The sequence below is a fragment of the Oncorhynchus keta genome, chromosome 17 (assembly GCF_023373465.1).
Source record: "Oncorhynchus keta strain PuntledgeMale-10-30-2019 chromosome 17, Oket_V2, whole genome shotgun sequence".
Classification (NCBI taxonomy): Eukaryota; Metazoa; Chordata; class Actinopteri; order Salmoniformes; family Salmonidae; genus Oncorhynchus; species Oncorhynchus keta.
In genome coordinates, this window is record NC_068437.1 from 7,467,216 (window position 1) to 7,485,711 (window position 18,496).

The following is an 18,496-nucleotide window of genomic DNA, read 5'->3' on the forward strand; positions in this document are numbered from 1 at the left end:
TGGGATATCGCATTTTGCAACGTGGTTTAAAAAAAGGGGGCACAGGAAATTAGTTTAAAGAGTATATTGAGTAGAATGTCATTTGATATAGTCTCAAATATTTGTTTTGTTTTTTAAGAGCATCGGGGCTGGCAGGTAAGATTTAGTTTCTCCCTGACTCTGGCCCACACTCCAGTACAGTAAGTGGCGGTAATGCACCATAACGTTGGATACCAACCGCCGATAAACCCCACCGAAGAAGAAGAACAGCGCTTCGACGTTGGCTGCTTCGCGATTTCGACGCTTGCCTTGGTGCTCCAGTATCAAACGTAACATCACTAATTAATATGCATCTTTCAGCTATATTCAGGTGTTCTAGTTTATTATATATTTTTGCTGCATTTCTGGAGTAGCTATAACGTTAGCTAGCTTTACCTGGTAGAGAAATAGCTATTTAGCTAGCTAACTTTACTTAGCTAACGTTATGTGAATTATTTGACTTTCAGGACGTAAAACTACTTGCAAGATTTAACGAACAACTATGAGCACTCAAGTAAGTGAAATAATTAGCTAACGTTAGCCAAAGCCAATGTTAGTAGCATGCTAACGTTACTTCCTAGGTCTGTACTATTCTGTTGTTTTAGGTAGCTAGCTAACAGTTAGCTGATTGGCTAATCTTGCGAGTAAGAAACATACAGGCGTGCTGGAATCAACGTGAGTGTGTCTGTTTCAGACATTCAGTCAGGTTCATTCATTCTCTCAGTAAGTCTCTGTTTGGGGGTGAACCAAAATCTGGATTTACAGAAGTCGTTGAATATGGCGGTTCTCATTTTAAGCCATGAAGCAGCCATTCACCAGCATTTCAAGTTTAATAGTGTCAACATATGCTAGTGAGATACCCCTCCCTACCCGAGGTAGAACAAAACACATCCATGTTTTTTCACATCCTTAATGTCGCCCATTTATGAAATGGATGGTTGTGTAAAAATATTGTACTGCAAAAGTCATTGAATATTTATGAAGAAAGTAAGCTTTACTTTTTGGTAGATAATATAATAGACAACTTTCCAAGTCAAATTTGCTCTCGTTCAGTGCTGTATCATCCTATCTGACAAAGATGCATACAGTTGCATGTTTTTATTGTTGTGGCTAGTATAATCTAGCCACAGTGGGCTCTGACATCAGAATTTGTGTCCAAGGTAACTTGCCACAGATTCTCTTTAGGACCATCATGGATTTAGCCTAAAAATCCAATATGGTGTCCAAACTCCAATATGGCTGCCATAATACCATTTAATGGAAGTTAGCTGTCCAGGTAGCTGCACAATTTTGGGATAGACTCACAATTCTAGGATAGATGCAGCGACAAGGCCAGTATCCTTCCTGTATGACTGTTGGGGCTGTGTGGTGATAAGTTTGAAATTCTACATCATTGGGCACTCAGGATATGCGGCTTGCATTCCAACGATACCCATTGACTAATTGTAATGTTATCTCTGTCTGAATGTTGCTGAGGATAAGAGTTTTGGATCCGTTCTGAAATGAACCCGGGGCATTCCCACTCGGACCTGATATGCCTAAATATTTGTTTTTAAATATAGAGACCCATTCCGAGTGGACCCGAATACAACGAGTCTCGTTACATATTGACCTGGTCAGATTTAGACTTGGTCTGATCCGATCCAAGTAAGGGAAGCTGCAGCAAAGTAATTTTAAGCTACTTTTTATTAACCAGAGCTGTTAAAGCATGAGAGGAGGGAGAAAGGTGCCGTTCTAGCAGACGGGGATTGGCCCTACTGTGAGCGCGTGACATGGGCAGCAGGGAGGGCGAAATGGTAACTAAACAAGCCGACTTACGCTATAGTAGACTAATAGCTGACATAGCTATGTTATTCACCATCAAATATGATTACGTAGTGCCTGTCTTGGACTGCGTCAAACCGGAAGAAGCTACACTGAACAAAAATATGAACACAACATGTGAAATGTTGGTTTCATGAGCAGAAATAAAAGATCCCAGAAATGTTGCCTACTCAAAAAGTTTTGAAGTTCTTAATTTTCCGGATTGTCTGACCTTCATGTCTTAAAGTAGTGATGGACTGTTGTTTCTCTTTGCCTATTTGAGCTATTCTTGCCATAATATGGACTTGGTCTTTTACCAAATAGGGCTATCTTCTGTATACTACCCCTACCTTGTCACAACACAACTGATTGGCTCAAACGCATTAAGAAGGAAAGAAATTCCACAAAATAACTTTTAACAAATGTCATGACTCTCCTTTGAAGATCTGAAGATTCGGGTTACAGTGGTTCTGCTCTACAGCGCCCTCACTTCTCGGTGAAGTTGGCCGTTTCATGACTGTTGTAAATACTGAAAACACTCTCTCCCACTCTGCAGAAATTGAAGTAAAAAATTCCTTTGTTACAACAGAGTGAGAGTTGCAGTACGGTAACATCAAAATATATTTCTGTAATCCGAACAGTTGCAAGGGTCCGTGGGTACTTAACCTCTTGCTCCTACCCGACACGCAGGCGTCCCATCTAGACATCTGGAAATGCAAATGCGCTACGCTAAATGCTAATAGCACTCGTTAAAACTCAAACGTTCATTAAAATACACATGCAGGGTACTGAATTAAAGCTACACTCGTTGTGAATCCAGGCAACAAGTCAGATTTTTAAAATGCTTTTCGGCGAAAGCATGAGAAGCTATTATCTGATAGCATGTAACACCCCAAAAGACCCGCAGGGGACGTAAACAAAATAATTAGCATATTCGGCGCTACACAAAACGCACAAATAAAATATAAAACATTCATTACCTTTGACCATCTTCTTTGTTGGCACTCCTAGATGTCCCATAAACATCACTATTGGGTCTTTTTTTTCTCGATTAAATATCGGTCCATATATAGCCAAGATATCGATCTATGAAGACTGTGTGATCAAGGAAAAAAATTGCGTTTTATAACGTAACGTCATTTTTTAAAATTAAAAAAGTTGACGATAAACTTTCACAAAACACTTCGAAATACTTTTGTAATGCAACTTTAGGTATTAGTAAACGTTAATAAGCGATCAAATTGATCACGAGGCGATGTATATTCTATAGCTGTACGTCTGGAAATAATGTTCGGGTAAATCTCAACCAAAATATCCGGTCAGAGACCGGAAGAAATGCACTGCCTCGTGTCCGTTTGACCAAGAAGCAAATCGTAGGCAAATGACAAGACTGTTGACATCGTGTGGAAGCTGTAGGTATTGCAACCTCGGCCCCATTTAATGTGGATCACATTCAACAATGGGTTCTAGTGGCGCATGGATATATTTTCCCATTTTCAGTGATCAGATTTTCCTGCGCTTTTCGATGAAACGCATGTTCTGTTATAACCAGTTTTATAAACGTCTGAGTGTTCTCTATCCACACATACTAATCATATGCATATACTGTATTCCTGGCATGAGTAGCAGGGCGCTGAAATGTTGCGCGATTTTTAACAGAATGTTCGAAAAAGTAGGGGGTAGGAGTAACAGGTTAAAGAACAATTGTCAGCTCGGTTGTTGTTTTGGGATCTCATTAACTTCTTAAGGTATAGGGGGCAGCATTTTCACTTTTGGATAAATAGCGTGCCCAATTTCAACTTCCTGCTGCTCATGCCAAGAATATAAGATATGCATATTATTAGTAGATTTGGATAGAAAACACTCTGAAGTTTCTAAAACTGTTTGAATCATGTCTGTGAGTATAACAGAAGTTATGTAGCAGGCAAAACCCCGAGGACTAACCGTTCAGATTTCTTTTTTGAGGTCTCTGTCTGTTCACTGATTTCTCATTGGGAAACGATATTTCTTAGGAACTTTTTTTCAGTTCCTACCGCTTCCACTGGATGTCACCAGTCTTTGGAATTTGGTTGAGGTTATTCATTTGTGCAATGAAGAAGTACGGCCATCTCGGAACTGCGTAACACTGTTGAGAGTTGTGCAAGACTTGAAAAGTAGCTTCGATTGTTGTCTTCCTGTATTGAACACGGATAGACCCGTCTTCAATTTGATCGATTTATTAACGTTTAAAAATACCTAAAGTTGTATTACAAAAGTAGTTTGAAATGTTTTGGCAGGCAACTTTTGAATTATTTTGTAGTGACGTTGCGCAATTTGGAAGCTATTTTCTTCTGGATCAAACACTCCAAATAAATTGACATTTTGGATATATATGGATGGAATTAATCGAACAAAAGGACCAATTGTGATGTTTATGGGACATATTGGAGTGCCAACAAAAGAAGCTCGTCAAAGGCATGTTTTATTTTATTTCTGCGTTTTGTGTAGCGCCTGCAGGGTTGAAATATGCTACCCTCTTTGTTTACTGTTGTGCTATCATCAGATAATAGCTTCTTATGCTTTCGGCGAAAAGCCTTTTAAAAATCTGACATGTTGGCTGGATTCACAACGAGTGTAGCTTTAATTTAGTATCTTACATGTGTGATTTAATGAAAGTTTGATTTTTTTATATCATTTTACTTGAATTTGCAGCTCTACATTTTCCCTGGCTTATGGCCAAGTGGGACGCAAGCGTCCCCTATACCATAAGAAGTTAAGGACGGTATAACAACATACATTTATCTCTGAATGTGTATATTTCAGGTTTACATCCAAATGTTGTGGAACTTGTAGGATTAAACTATTTGTGAGGTGAAATGTGATCTTAGCCTTCTAAATGAGAAAAAAAAATTAATGTAAAGTTCATCCAGTCAATAACCACGCCCATGCGAGTACAAACATTCTGCCAAACATAATGGAACGGCCTTTTCCCCCAAGTGTTTCAAAGGACCTGCTGAAGAACTCTATAGACCAGTTACGTGCAGCGCAAGCTGAATACGTTACAAATGGTTAAGAAAACTACAAGACTAGAGACCAAGCAGGCGGACGGTGTGGAACCGGACGTCATGAATGGTCAGACTTTATGAGACCAGAAAAATGTGGAGAGTGGCTGCATGTTGAAATGGTTAGAAACTCAGAAGATGAAGACTACACAGGAACATTCAGTCTGCAGCTGTTTAAGTACTTTAGTCTGGTAAACTCGATTGAGAACCACGTTGAAAAATCCATTCTAACGAACACTTCCTCTGGAAGATCCGTTCTCAACTTTCTGTTGATGGATCAAGCCTTTTAAACGGAGAGACAGCAAAGACATACACACATAAATATGTACATTGCAATTATTTCGAAAGAGCGGCCGTTCATTAGCAAAGTATTCACATTTCCATGAGTATAGTTATCAGCTGTATGTACGTTAGTGGAATTCCTGTCTCTCCCTTTCCCTCTTTTTTTTGAATCCGGCATTTTGTGTAACAAGCCGTCATATCAGTTTTGTCCACTAGGGACGTTTCATTGCATTGTGGAGTAATCAATGTGCAAGCTATCCTGTTTGTTTATGTAATTGGTTAGTTAGTAAATAAATAATTAAGCCAATTAGTATATTGCAGATTCATCATTTATGCTAGGGTTCATGCAGATATCCAAGAGTTTTGCGACATTCCGAATGAGACTGAAGGTAATTAAGAATTAAATAACCGACGGACTGACTGACGTAAGATAAATATCTTGTTTAGTCAGGAGATAGTAACTTGTTAAATAACTTTTCCCGTAGTGCCCCAGATTAATACTTAATTAATTGTTATATGATACATTTAATTGTGTAAATAATTGAATGTGGTATGTATTTTCTTTCTCTGAAATAAGTCAAACACAGTGGTTAGAGCATTGGGCCAGTAACCGAAAGGTTAGGTAAAAAGGTAAAAATCTGTCGTTCTGCCCCTGAACAAGGCAGTTAACCAACTGTTCCCCGGTATGCCGTCATTGTAAATAAGAATTTGTTCTTAACTGACTTGCCTAGTTAAATAAAGGTTACATTTAAAAAATAATTTAAAAAGACACGGTACAAGGCACACCTGTTAATTGAAATGCATTCCAGGTGACGACCTCATGAAGCTGGTTGAGAGAATGCCAAGAGTGTGCAAAGCTGTTAAGGGTGGCTACTTTGAAGAATCTCAAATATAAAATGTATTTTGATTCAACACTTTTTCTTGATTTACTATGTGATTCCCAATGTGTTGTTTCATAGTTTTGATGTCTTCACTATTATTTTACGATGAAGAAAATAGTAAAAATAAAGAAAAACCCTGGAATGAGTAGGTGTCTAAACTTTTGACTGGTCCTGCAAATGTCTGCATGCATATGTGTGTTGATGCTCATGTCTCCGCCCTAACAATGAGTTGTTGTCCCAAAAGCGTGAAGGCTATAGAAACGCATTGGGCTTATTTTGGCTTTACCTCTTACCTCTCTGGATAAAATCAGACCTTTCCTGCTGCTGGATCAGTAATGGCAGTAATGAGTGATTTTATTGGCGGTGGCTTTAGACCTTGCTTTTGAAGAACATACCGGCAGTAAGGACAATAGTTGCTTAGCGAAACTCCATTATTTTGTAAGTACTGAGTGAATTTTTAAGCTGGTGAATGGCAGCTGCCTGGGCTTAAAATAATCGCCATATTCAATGTCTCCTGTAAACCCAGATTCTGTTTCAGGTAGGGGGAAGCCATGTAAGGTGATCACATAATGAGTTGTGAAAGCTACCTGTGCGTGATTCAATAACAATTTATTTTCTTTCCAGTACAGTATTCTGTTCAAGCAAGAACATGGTGAGTTTTGCCTTAATTCATCCTCAATATTGTTACAGACTCATTACATATTGATATTCATATTTTCCTTCAAATGGAATGTCATTTGACACCTTGTAATTCCATTTTTGGTGTGTCTAATATGTGTGTTTGCCCACAGCCCACGACGATGCCATCTGGACTGCTGCGTGGGGTAGAAGTGAGCGGGATGGATTGGAGACAATAGTCACTGGCTCTCTGGACGACATGGTGAAAGTCTGGAAATGGTAATACACTGCATATTTTGAATCCAATTGAATTGAGCCAGTACGGTCGGTCTACACTAAGTTGACTGCTCTGTTCTCGCTCTTGCCACTCAGGTCAGACGAAAAGCTGGAGCTGCAGTGGACCCTGGAGGGCCACCAGCTGGGTATAGTCTCAGTGGACGTCAGTCCCAACGGAGCCATAGCAGCCTCCAGCTCGCTAGATGCCCACATACGCCTCTGGGACCTTGAGTTCGGCAAGCAGATCAAGTCCATGGATGCGGGCCCAGGTAGGACATTGTCTGGTGGCTTTTCAGCCACATTATGTCCGGCGAGGGCATGTGTAGCAGCAAAGGCTGGGGACAATGCGATTTTCATTCAGGAAATTGATGTAAACTCCATCAATTGAAAAAGCCCATTCAGTTATTTTTTTTCATGATTTGGGATTGACCCCAACCCTGATCTTCAACATTGAAGATCAATCAATCAATCAAATTGTATTTATATAGCCCTTCATACATCAGCTGATATCTCAAAGTGCTGTACAGAAACCCAGCCTAAAACCCCAAACAGCAAGCAATGCAGGTGTAGAAGCACGGTGGCTAGGAAAAACTCCCTAGAAAGGCCAAAACCTAGGAACAAACCTAGAGGAACCAGGCTATGTGGGGTGGCCAGTCCTCTTCTGGCTGTGCCGGGTGGAGATTATAACAGAACATGGCCAAGATGTTCAAATGTTCATAAATGACCAGCATGGTCGAATAATAACAAGGCAGAACAGTTGAAACTGGAGCAGCAGCACAGTCAGGTGGACTGGGGACAGCAAGGAGTCATCATGTCAGGTCGTCCTGGGGCACGGTCCTTGGGCTCAGGTTCTCCGAGAGAGAGAAAGAAAGAAGGAGAGAATTAGAGAACGCACACAGGACACCGAATAGGACAGGAGAAGTACTCCAGATATAACAAACTGACCCTAGCCCCCCGACACAAACTACTGCAGCATAAATACTGGAGGCTGAGACAGGAGGGGTCAGGAGACACTGTGGCCCCATCCGAGGACACTCCCGGACAGGGCCAAACAGGAAGGATATAACCCCACCCACTTTGCCAAAACACAGCCCCCACACCACTAGAGGGATATCTTCAACCACCAACTTACCATCCTGAGACAAGGCTGAGTATAGCCCACAAAGATCTCCGCCACGGCACAACCCAAGGGGGGCTGCCAACCCAGACAGGATGACCACAACAGTGAATCAACCCACTCAGGTGACGCACCCCCTGCAGGGACGGCAAGAGAGAGCCCCAGTAAGCCAGTGACTCAGCCCCTGTAATAGGGTTAGAGGCAGAGAATCCCAGTGGAAAGAGGGGAACTGGCCAGTCAGAGACAGCAAGGGCGGTTCGTTGCTCCAGAGCCTTTCCGTTCATCTTCCCACTGCTGGGCCAGACTACACTCAATCATATGACCCACTGAAGAGATGAGTGTTCAGTAAAGACTTAAAGGTTGAGACTGAGTTTGCGTCTCTGACATGGGTAGGCAGACCGTTCCATAAAAATGGAGCTCTATAGGAGAAAGCCCTGCCTCCAGCTGTTTGCTTAGAAATTCTAGGGACAATTAGGAGGCCTGCGTCTTGTGACCGTAGCGCACGTGTAGGTATGTACGGCAGGACCAAATCAGAGAGATGGGTAGGAGCAAGCCCATGTAATGCTTTGTAGGTTAGCAGTAAAACCTTGAAATCAGCCCTTGCTTTGACAGGAATCCAGTGTAGAGAGGCTAGCACACATTTTTTGGTTCTAGTCAGGATTCTAGCAGCCGTATTTAGCACTAACTGAAGTTTATTTAGTGCTTTATCCGGGTAGCCGGAAAGTAGAGCATTGCAGTCGTCTAACCTAGAAGTGACAAAAGCATGGATTAATTTTTCTGCATCATTTTTGGACAGAACGTTTCTGATTTTTGCAATATTACGTAGATGGAAAAAACTGACAAACTTGCAGCCAAAGCTATTGACACAAGACATATTCCCCTCTGCAGTTGTGTATGATTTATTTAGTTGTTGACTAATTGTAGTTCAGGCCAGAGCCATAGGAGTTATAACATAATAAATTGGTTATAAAGCCTGCTGAGCTGACTAACATTGTGACTGTTCACCAGTGGTGGCAGCCCTCCGCTCCTCTCTCTGATTGAGAGGTTGGGTTAAATGTGGTAGACACATTTCAGTTGAACGCATTGTTGTACAACTGACTAGGTATCCCCTTTCCAAAACAAAACTACTGTTTAGTGAGTCCGCCAGATCAGGCAGTAGGGATAACCAGGGATGGTCTCTTTTAAGTGCGTGAATTGGACCATTTTTCTGTCCTGCTAAGCATTTAAAATGTAACGAGTACTTTTGGGTGTCAGAGAATGTATGGAGTAAAAATGTTTTTTTTTTTTCTTTAGGAATGTAGTGAAGTAAAAGTTTTCCAAAATATAAATAATACAGTACAGATGCCCCAAAAAACTACTTAAGTAGTACCTTAAAAGTATTTTTTTACTTGCTGTTCACACTGTATAGTACCCAGGATTACACCTTTATTCTGTTTCTCTTGTCGTTCCAATAGAACAGCTTAAGGAGAAACAAAGTAGCGCAGAAGTGTCCTGGCTTTTACTTCTGTGGGCTTCGATGTCACCCTTATGTTTTCTCTCTCTGGTTTTCTGTATTCAGTAATGTAATGAAGGGTATTTTGTCTCATTCCAGTTGATGCATGGACAGTAGCCTTCTCCCCAGACTCCAAATACATTGCCACCGGAAGCCATCTTGGAAAGGTCAACATCTTTGGGGTTGAAAGCGGCAAGAAGGAGTACTCTTTGGACACCAGAGGGAAATTCATTCTGAGTATAGCCTACGTAAGAAACAATCAAGATTGAATGTTTATTGTGGGACATTTTACTGATTATTACAGTGGAACAAGTGTTCACTCAAAATACATTTTATAGGTCCCCACACATATTTTTCACAATTGTACAGTGTTTACTAGTTTCAACAACATACAACAGGAACATCTATTTTGACAGCACTGGGCCTTTTTAAAATAATAACACCATACACACGTACAATTAGCATAAGGGCTCTCCATTTGTACTCTGGGAGAGCAATTTGTGAAAATGACTTAATGCGCATCTCTGTAAATGCACTACACCCAACACAGGCTGGTCGTTATGAGTTATGTTGACTTGAGTATAGAACATCTCTGGGAATGCACTACACCCAACACAGGCTGGTCGTTATGAGTTATGTTGACTTGAGTATAGAACATCTCTGTAAATGCACTACACCCAATACAGGCTGGTCGTTACGAGTTATGTTGACTTGAGTATAGAACATCTCTGGGAATGCAGTTATATTTCTAATACTTGTTTCGGGGTGTCACTTATGGGGATACGCCTTAGGGCGGGTCACAAGCTTGAAGTATCCAATCACACAGCATCTGTTGAACAGGTACTGTGGCGAATGAGATGAGCCCCTCTCTTACATGAAGAGAGCCACTCTCCCGCCAACTGTTGACTAAACTGGCCGCCTTAGCTTCACAGCCCGATGCTCGAGAGACACACAGTTCGTGGAGAGACAAAAAAAGCATGTACTTCCTCAAGTAAAGTGTGCTAACTAGCTAGGCTATTAGCCACAAGGCAAACACTACCTAGCACACACTTTGCTTGAGGAATCATATTCCTCGGAGCCATTGAGCCTGCTACCCTTGCACAGGGAGAACCTAGCCGGCCTCCTGCCCCCATCCAAGAGCTTTCACACCCGTACCAATGTCGGGCGACAATAGCGGGCAATGATACACACCCCCGTGTGCTGCCTGCTTTGGTTTTGAGCACGCTGCGGCATCACCCGCTAATCCCGGGTTCTGCGGGCACGGCCTGCTAACTCCCTTCACTGGCGAGTGCACAGAGCAAATCCCAAACAAAACGCGTCACTATGTGAGGCTAACCCACATAGCATCCTCTCGAGGGTAGGGTATGTAATATGGAGCCCTCGAATCACTATCAAAACAGAACCTCCATATCGACAAAGTAATACTCCAAATTGATGAGGAGGAAGAGGAAACTCAAATCCACTGCTCAAGGCCCTCTTCCGACCTCGTGAACTTTGGGCTGATCGATGTCTGTAAATGGGCAGCGACCAGGTTCTGTTACAACTGGCCCGCAACCGTGGGTGGTGGCAGCGTTGAAGGAAACTCCCCTCACAAACCATTGTGGGGAAACGACTCCTCTCAGCTGTTCCTGCATATGTGGCTGAAGCCAAACATAATTTGGACATGCCCCTCTCCAGCAAGATCCAAACCAGACTCTTTGTTGCCATGGACACCCAGGGCATGGAGGAGGTGGGCCATGGCCGTCACTGGCTAGCCACCTGAACCCCAGTGCCTCGTCTATGACCGGCACTGCTCTCTCTGGGAAGACTGAGTGCTTCACCACCTTCATATTCTAAAAGGTCTATGTGGCTGCAGCACATTCAATATGGGCATTGAACACAACATTCTTACTTCTGGCCATCTGCAGTGCTGTTGTGGACACAGGTGAAGGTCAGCAACCCAACGCTGAAAGTACTTCAGCCAAGACCAATGCGACACGATCTGTATCGCTGTAGTTCTCAACCTCTGAGCATGCAGAGGCGCAATCCAAGTCTGTGGGTGAACCTCCTATTGTGCCGCTGCCACCACCATGAAACACAAGTGCAAACTTCGTAAGAAGGAAGGTGGGTCTTGCACACCTCATTCCCCAGGGGGAGAAGTAGGGGAGTCCATCCAAAGGCAAAGGGGAACGTCCCTGGCAGTAGAGATGGGCAGTCAACAGTTCACTGCCTCCTCTCAAGGGAAAACCTTCCCTAGGTTTAGTGTCAACGAGGAAGGTGGTGAGTCATGAGGGAAGAGTAATAAACAGATTGTGGTCCCACAGCTCCGCCATGCTCGTATAAATTACATCGAACTACTGACAGTGTTTCTCGCATTGATACACTTTCTGCCTTTCCTTCAAAATTCTCACATCCTTGTCAAGGCAGACAATATGACTGTGGTGGCACACAACCGTCAGGGTGGCACGCTCTCTCCGTCTACACAGACCAACTGTCAAGATTATTCTGTGGAGCAGGGCGCACCTGCTTTCACTACTCACATCCCAGGTGTATTGAATGTGGGAGCGGACTTGTTATCCAGAGGGAATCTCCTATACAGGGATTGGAGACAACTAGATCTGGGAGACACACGGTCTAGCCACTGTAGATCTCTGCATCGCACAAAGAAACGTGGCTCAGTTGGTAGAGCATGGCACTTGCAACACCAGGGTTGTGAGTTTGATTCCCACGGGGACCAGTATGAAAAATGAATGCACTCTCCTGTAAGTCGCTCTGGAAATGAACATCTTCTAAATGACTTAAAAAATATGAATGTAGACACTCATTGCTCATTCTTTGCGTTCACAGGATACGCACCACTGTGACTGGAAACGCTGGCACACCCTTGGCCAAGGGTGAGGCTCTGCATGTTTCCTTCTCTGCTTGAACAGAGTGAGGGATGAAAGACGGATCCCTCATCTTGGTAGCCCCTCGATTGCCAGTCAGGCAATGGTTAGCGGAGATCATTCTCCTGCTTTATGACGAGCCCTGGTAACTACCGTTATACGGTTGCCATCCGCATAAAAAAGGGGGGGGTGGATGTCGATGCAAATAGTTAATGTAGCCATTTGATTAGCTGTTCAGCAGTCATATGGCTTGGGTGTAGGAGCCTTTTGGACCTAGACTTGGTGCCCCGATACTGCTTGCTGTGCGGTAGCAGAGAGAACAGTCTGACAATTTTTAGGGCCTCTGACATTGCCTGGTATAGAAGTGCTGGATTGCAGGAAGCTTGACCCCAGTGATGTGCTGGGCCGTACTACCATCTGTAGCACCTTGCAGTCGGATGCCGAGGAGTTGCCATACCAGGCCATGTGTTTGGATCATGATCGTTTTTTGGTCATGTGGACATCAAGGAACTTGACTCTCTACCTGCTCTACTACAGCCCCGTCGATGAGAATACACCAGTAGGCTAGCTACAGTTTAACACCATCTGCTCTGAATTTCGCTCACTTTACATCATTCAACTACTTCAAAATGATACTATAACTCAATCTAAATCCATATTCCAATGAGACTGAGATCAAATGGTTGGTATAGAGATGCTTTGTAGTTATTTCAAACTATCAGTCACAATTGACAGTGCGAAATGTGAAGGGAAGGACACAACAAATGTGTGTAAAGTAGAGGTAAAGAAACATGCGTAGAACATCTTACGCACATGCGCAGAAGCTTCGGGACCTTTTGTGCCCGGGAAGAAAGGTTGAGAAAAGTCGGGAGCCACAGCCTTTAATGAATTGTCAGTGCTGCAACTATCAAATGTCCCTGATAATGAATCAGTTCTTCAGCTGGCAGCGGTTCATAGTTTTTATCCCACATTTTCCACATGATTACATCAATAACACCTAGTTAAACGTTCAAATACAACTGCTCAAAACAAGCTTCAGAAATATTTGAATTTGAATTGAATTTTTTCCCTATCTTTTTTCCAGAGTCCAGATGGAAAGTACTTGGCCAGTGGAGCTATAGATGGAATCATTAACATCTTTGACATTGCCACTGGGAAACTACTCCATACGCTGGAAGGTACATTCTCTGGCCTCTGTGTCTTTCAACCACTTTCTCCCACAGCCAAGCACCAATCGTCATGTCACCAGAATAAGACCCTTGTGCTTGATGCTGCCTTCCAATAAATAACATCACTGTGCACTTTCAACACCCAGTGAAGTTCATTCTAACTTATTTAATCTGTAGTCTATTAAACTTCATGCTTTCCTGGGTTGTAGTGGGATACTATACCATTGCGTGATTACAAGTTTACGCCTATGGTTATTATATCAATATTTGCACATAAAGGTGTTTTTGTCATTTCTCGCATACATTCATTTTACCGGCACAAAACGATCCCACCTTTGCTTATTTTGTTTTGTCAACATTTGTTAAGTACTTTGCTCTCATAAAAAGATTGTATGGAAACCTGGTTTGTAAAACATTTTACTGGCTGCTATGTGACTCAATCTACAATGGATAATGTCAAGCGTCTTCATATTGAAGGTGTATAGCTCTCACGAATTGTCAGCACTGAAGACAAGCTGTGTGTGTTTTAAACAAGCATGCTGTCTCCCCCTCTCTCCACTCCCTCTCTGTAGGTCACGCCATGCCTATCAGATCGCTGACGTTCTCTCCAGACTCACAGCTCTTAGTAACAGCCTCAGATGATGGCTACATCAAGATTTATGACGTGTAAGTTCACTGGGGAGTTAAAGGCCATCTGTCTCGCCTGCTATCATTTTAGGGTATTGTGGTGTAGAATAACAATCCTACAGACTGTTCCAAACAAATAAAAAATGCATGGCTGTATTGCTTTGTGTTCAAGGCAATGTATCCATGAATTGAGTATTGGGGATATATTTGAAACAACTTAAGAATCTTGGTGGTTCTCTTTGAGATCCAAATGAAATGTCAAATTACATTATGTCACACAGGTCCACGCTGACTTCCAGTGATGGCTCACCCTAAAATCACCCCAAAGTCTGTCAGATCTTTTCAGACATCAACAGTGGTCTGATGCCAAGCAGTCCCTATTCTCATATTATGGGTGTTGCTGTTGCTATCACGCTCCTTTTTTGGAAAACATTTAATTATTTGAAAAAAGTATTAACTGACATACATGGTTGCAAAGCTACCAGTAATATGGCAATCTTTGGTAACCTTTTTGTTAATTTATACTTTATATATTTTTTATATTGTCCATATGTTTCTAGTGGCTGGACCATATGGTTCAAGATAAAATAGCCTAATTAAATGAAAAAAGCATCTAATCAACAATAGCATTATTTTCAATTAACTTTTCCACAACTGCCACCAGTTTGTAGCAAAAACACTGACAACAAAAACATAGTAAAATAAATGTGTAAATATGCAGAAACCCTCATTAAACACCAATGGTATATGCTAAGTTGATGATAATTTATAACTTTGTTATTTTATTTAAAAATATTTTATTATTTTACATGTGATAAGGCCACACAGAGGGCCATAGATAATTAGACACCTGTGGAAATCTGAAGGGCCCAACAGGGCCACTAGATGTCACCTGATAAATTCTCACAGCGTTGAAAGTGACAAATTCTCGTAGTTTAATGGTAAAATTCTAAAGTTTTGTGACACACACCTGTCTATATATGGTCCCACAGTTGATAGTGCATGTCAGAGCAAAACCGAGACAGGATTGTGTTGAAGCACAGATCTGGGGAAGGGTACCAAAACATTTCTGCAGCATTGAAGGTCTCCAAGAACACAGTGGTGTTCTTAAATGGAAGATGTTTGGAACCACCAAGACACTTCCTAGAGCTGGTCCCATCATGCAGTACAAAAAAAATACTTGTCTGTACATTTCTCTTGTAACTTTGTTTTCTTCTTGAATCGACCATATCCTTCTCTTAGCCACTGGAGCCACGTGAGCTAGCTACATTTCCCCGCCGCCATCTTCCTGATTTTCTAGGTTTTCCCCGGTGGTTGTTCGTTCATAGCTGTCATGTTCTCCAGCTCTTCCCCCTCATTTTTATTGTCAATAGTTTTACGTTTCTTTTTTACAATAAATCGATCCATGTCAACCAGACTGCAAAATTAGCTAGTAGCAAACGGGTGTGTGTCGGTCGCTGTAGTTGAGCAGTTGCGTTCTATTTCAGCCTTTCTTTTCAACAGCTGCGCCATCTATCTGCTGTCCAGAGTACAATATATATATATATATATATATATATATATATATATATATATATATATATATATTCAACGAAGTGATGTGATTCACGCCTGCATGGAATTGAAATTGTATAATTTATGAATGGAAAATAGGAAAATTATAGTGAACCGCAAATTAAGGGCTCATGCAGGGCCGCGCAATGAATACCACTGATTTCAAGTAAATTCTTCCCAGAAGGGTAGAAGCTGTTATAGCAGCAAAGGGGGGACCAACTCCATATTAATGCCCATGATTTGGAATGAGATGTTTGACGAGCAGGTGTCCACATACTTTTTGCTCATATAGTGTATGTATTTTATTATAAACTTGGAAAATGTTGTTTTACAGGCAGCATGCCAAGTTGGCAGGCACTCTGAGTGGCCACGCGTCCTGGGTCCTCAACGTAGCTTTCTCCCCTGACGACACGCATTTTGTGTCCAGGTAAAGTGTGTGTGCTTGTCTTAAGTCAGTAACTGTTTTGGTTTTAAATAGTAAGTTCCCAGATCATATTTGATGTGATTTAATAATGGCAGGTGCCAAAGTCTAATTCAAAGACAATAAAACCTTTATTTATTTATTTATTTAACGATTGTCACTTGCATATCTTTCACCAATCCAGTTATGTAAAATCAGTTATAACGTCAATGGTGGGAGAAGGAAGAGGTCCTATTTCCAAAATGTTCCAACAAGTTTTTTTTGTTTATTTCACATACATTCAGATTTTGAGGACTAGAGTCTACAGACTACAAATGACAGGTGTGACGCCAAAAAGTGTTGTGAATTTTTGGGATGACAAAATTACTTTTTTGTCTTTGCTCCTCTCAGTTCCTCAGACAAGAGTGTGAAGGTTTGGGACGCCAGCTCTAGGGCGTGTGTCAACACATTTTTCGACCATCAGGACCAGGTGAGAACATTCAGTCAACTCCAAACAGCTAATGGAACATTTTATTGGTCCTGAGGACCGTACATTTTTATTTAGAAAGCACCTCTATTCTGGATTGGGTGAACAGGACTCATAGCCTTAATTTGCCATATTATTTTCACCTACAGTCTGATCACAAAAGAAAGAAAATGAGGGAAGGGATTAATAATGTTATTGGGTCTAACAGCCATGTACAATACAGTACACTCATCTCTTGCCGACTTCGGTGTTATAGTGGCTGGCCACTCAAAAGAATATGGGAATTGAAGTGGCTGTTGTCCTACTATGCCCCCTCCTGTGTTTCTGTTATGTCTCAGCGTTGGCAGACTGAATAATCCGAGCTGTCGTTAGATCTCCACTCCAGACGCCTGTAGGGAGGCTTAATCTTCTCTGGAAGAAAGCTCCAAATTTACAGACATTGCTCTGAGGAGAGATCAGAGGCAGATGAGTGTCTGGTCTGCTTTCCATTTATAGCCTCTTGTCTGAATGAAAGCTGCTAGGAAGTCAAGAGAATGATATGGACAAATGCAGTTGATTTTTTAAAAATCATCTCTCTTTTGTAGCAGTATCTCTCGTTCCGACTAGTCACAATAGACAGAGGAGCTCTTCTTGCTTTTCAGAGGTCAAATGGATTATTGATGAAAGAACATCACATGGTTGTCCCACCATCATTTAATCATTTCAAGGGGTGCATTTTAAAAAAATTTTTTTTTTACAGAATAGTAATATCTGAAATCTTTTCTGACTACATTTGATGGTACAGTCGTACACCTGCATTCTGAATTGGTTTCGAAATGCCTACAGAGTATTTTAAGTGACATGTGTTTTTCCAACTGCCACTGTTTTTACACTTAACTGCTACCTTGCATGTTGTTCAAGTCTTGTCGTCTGCCCCCCTAGGTGTGGAGTGTGAAATACAACGGCACAGGTTCTAAGATCGTATCTGTTGGAGATGACAGGGCCATCCATATCTATGATTGTCCCATGTGATGCACCAGCTCTCATTCCTACCACCTCTCCCAGCTGCAGACCGGGCAGCCTGAATACTGGCGCTCTAGTAAGAGTTCCACAGCTTATCTTGCCTGGCTCATCCTACTTATGGTGCAGCTCAATATTCTGACTTGTCCACCTTCCTCTCATCTGCACTGATTTGAAAATTCACATTCACAAGCCCTGCTCCTTCTCGTGGAGATGGAAGGTGAGGAGAGGAAGTCCATTTAGACTGTTGAGATGCACCTATGGCCTAACTCAGTCAGAACATCCCATGGTTGCCCCCCACTGAGCCAGAGCTAATCTGCAATCAAACAATAATTGTGGGCGGTTCAATGTCATTGCTTATTTTGCACTTCACTGTACCTTGCCCTCCCTTTGTTGTACTCAAAATAAAGGATTTTTTGTATTTTAATTTCCCAAACTAATTTGAGTTAATGTTCCTTCCTACCGGTGCATGATTTATTCAATGAACTTTTCAACATTTGCAGTACATTTTCAGAATGTTAACCTAGTCATTTGTGGAGATTTAAATTAATGTCCCCGCAAATTAAAATACAGCAGATGTTTCCCAGACAGTTATGTTTAGAAAAACAATTACTGTACACAGGATTTCTGTGAAAAGTGAGGAAGCACACATTTCAATCAGCATGAACTTCCATCTCAGGCTGGCACCAAGGCTACAGTTAGTTATCCTATTACATTACACACAACATGCTCAAGAAGGTCTTGCAAACCAGTGCTCCATCCTGTGACCAAAAATCAGTACTGCATATAGAATTAATTCCTATTCCAAAGTGTTTTAAGAAAACTGCAACGTAATGGACACATTTGCACTTTGCCATGCCCATCGTAG

General features: G+C 41.8%; 1 protein-coding gene across 2 annotated transcripts; it reads left to right on the plus strand.

Moving 5' to 3' along the window:
• Positions 1–147: 147 nt before the first annotated feature.
• Positions 148–18,055, plus strand: skic8 (SKI8 subunit of superkiller complex). 2 transcript variants are annotated; one of them, XM_035790479.2, is made up of 11 exons: positions 148–308; positions 486–532; positions 6,650–6,677; positions 6,817–6,922; positions 7,016–7,188; positions 9,628–9,776; positions 13,477–13,570; positions 14,134–14,227; positions 16,077–16,169; positions 16,554–16,632; positions 17,551–18,055. In XM_035790479.2, exons 2-11 carry the CDS (start codon positions 521–523, stop codon positions 17,638–17,640), a joined length of 918 nt encoding a protein of 305 aa, XP_035646372.1. In that variant the 5' UTR covers positions 148–308; positions 486–520; the 3' UTR covers positions 17,641–18,055. The 2 variants fall into 2 exon arrangements, with proteins under 2 accessions (XP_035646372.1, XP_035646373.1); XM_035790480.2 differs by having other exon boundaries at positions 250–349.
• The last annotated feature ends 441 nt before the right edge of the window (positions 18,056–18,496 follow it).

Bases quoted from the DNA above. Each gene is read 5' to 3' on its own strand.
- skic8 (XM_035790479.2), top strand. The intron at 14,228-16,076 runs GTAAGTTCACTG...GTTGTTTTACAG, and splicing joins TACATCAAGATTTATGACGT to GCAGCATGCCAAGTTGGCAG. The intron at 16,170-16,553 runs GTAAAGTGTGTG...TGCTCCTCTCAG, and splicing joins GACACGCATTTTGTGTCCAG to TTCCTCAGACAAGAGTGTGA.